Source organism: Chaetura pelagica, unplaced genomic scaffold, assembly GCF_000747805.2.
Source record: "Chaetura pelagica isolate M959 unplaced genomic scaffold, ChaPel_1.0 scaffold192, whole genome shotgun sequence".
Taxonomy (NCBI): domain Eukaryota; kingdom Metazoa; phylum Chordata; class Aves; order Apodiformes; family Apodidae; genus Chaetura; species Chaetura pelagica.
The window spans coordinates 584955-587052 of record NW_009952570.1 but is presented as its reverse complement, the minus strand read 5'-3'; the positions used below and the strand labels follow the sequence as shown (position 1 = coordinate 587052).

General features: G+C 56.5%; 1 protein-coding gene across 1 annotated transcript; it reads right to left on the bottom strand.

Annotated features, from left to right (window-relative positions):
- Positions 1 to 392: 392 nt before the first annotated feature.
- TMEM41A (transmembrane protein 41A) lies at positions 393 to 2094 on the bottom strand (the record flags this gene model as incomplete). Its single annotated transcript, XM_009993531.1, has 4 exons — positions 393 to 613; positions 1193 to 1331; positions 1725 to 1886; positions 1966 to 2094. Coding segments are annotated over 4 exons (651 nt in total), but the record flags the coding sequence as incomplete, so codon positions are not given.
- Positions 2095 to 2098: the final 4 nt, after the last annotated feature.

The window sequence follows — 2098 nt, the reverse complement described above, 5'->3', positions numbered from 1 at the left end:
CCAGTGACTGGCAGGGAGACCAATGCTTGGCCCTTTGCTCAGCAGCTGGGAGGGATTAAGGGAGGTTCTGATTTGCCTTCCTCTCAGGATGCTAATACTCCTGGGTTGTTATTTTCCCCACTGCTCACACATTTACAGTGGGCTCGCAACCCCCTCAGGCACACTGGAGAGAGGCTGATTTAAAAGAAACAGGCAAATGACTGTAGTGTTCACAAAGCCCCTGCACAGTGCTCTTGTGCAGATCCAGGCACAGCCACACACTCATGACAAATAAGAATCTCACACCTCCTCTTAGGAGAGAGGAATGATTAAAATCTGCAATTGTCCTTGGTCCACAGAGCATGCAGAATATAACCCCCAGGAACAGACCCCAAGATCTGGGGGCAGCTCCATCACAAGCTCTTCTTGCCATTGAGTAACTGAGCTTGCTTGTCTTCATCCAGCTTCAAGTGCTTCTTGCTGTATTTCTTGATGAGAGCCCCTGGTATCAGTGCTGCCACAGCCATGGCAAGAAGCTTGAGCAGTGTTCCCCAGGAGAAGATGGCATCCAGGGAGGTGATCTGTGACAGGATGGCTCCTGTCTGCACACAGATGAAATTATATGGTGTGAGACCTGGAAGAAACAGAGCACAAAAAAAACCTGATAGCATCTCCCCTGGTAAAGTCAGCTCAGACATGTTGAAGAATCAGACTGGTTTGGGTTGGAAGGGACCTTGAAGATCATCCAGATCCAACCCCCTGCATGGGCAGGGACACCTCCCACCAGCCCAGGCTGCTCCAAGCCCCATCCAACCTGCCCTTCAACACTGCCAGGGATGGGGCAGCCACAGCTTCCCTGGGCAACCTGGGCCAGGCTCTCACCACCCTCACACTCCACAATTCCCTCCTCATGTCTCACCTCAGTCTCCCCTCTTCCAGTTTTCATCCCTTCCCCCTTGTCCCTCCCTGGCCCAAAGCCAGACACAGGGGTCTGTGTCTGGAAAGACACAGAAAGAACTGAAAGAACAGGGTGTGATTCCAAGCCTTGTTGCCCTGGTGATGCACACCCACTCACAAAATGCTCTGAGACCCCTGAGTATAAAGGTGGCACAAAGGCAAAGAACTCCATGGGCAGAGTCACAGCTGCCACCCCTGCTGCTCTGCCTCCCCCAGGCTGGGCTCACACTGCCCCCTCAGTGTCCCCAGCCCTTACCAATGAGAACGGAGAAGAAGAACTGGGACAGAGGGATGTTTAAAATGGGAGCCGAGAGGTTCAGAAACCAGTTTGGTGTCATGGGGAACAGCCTCAGGAACAACAAGAAGAAAAACAAGGAGCTCCTGTTCTCTTCTACCTGTCAAGAGAAACATTCCAAGCCATTTGTGCTCCTCAGCCAGCAGCAGCACCTGCAGGGCCACAACACTGAAGGGGAGGCAAGTTTTCTCCTCCATCAGGAACACCACATCAGGCCAGAGCTGATGGAAAATGGCAACTTTACGGGTTTCTGGGAGCCAGCCCCTTCCACACAAGCAGTGACAATGGGATCTAACCTGAACGAGAGGCTGGGAAGTCGAGAGCAGAACCACCTCCAGCTGCACAAGGCAGCACAGGGTGTTTAGGGGCAGTTCTGCAGCACAGGGGCTTCCCAATCGATCCCTTCTTTCTGATTTCCCCCTGGGATCTGGGGTTTTGCAACCAGGCCGGTTCCCAGGAGAGCAGCAGGTCCCACAGGAGCAGGGCTCCTCACCTTCCTCTGCAGCAGAGCCACCTTATCGGGGAAGTAGCAGACGAGGAGCTGCTTCCCGAAGAGGCGGGACAGCAGGAAGCAGCAGGTGGCTCCCAGGGAGGTCAGCACCGAGCACAGCACCAGCCCGGTCCAGGGCCCGAAGAGCGCGCCGGCCAGGACGTTCTGCGGGGACACAGGGGTGAGGGGCCCGGGGACATGGGCAGGAGCTCCCGAGGCCCCTTCCCGAGGGCACCGGCCCTACCAGGAGGCTGGAGCCCGGGATGGCGAAGCTCTGCTTGTACAGGTAGGCAGCACAGAACAGGGCCAGGGCCGCGCCGCGGTGCTGCCGCTCGTAGTCCCGCAGCGCCCGGGCCAGTTCCTGCAGCTCCCCCCCG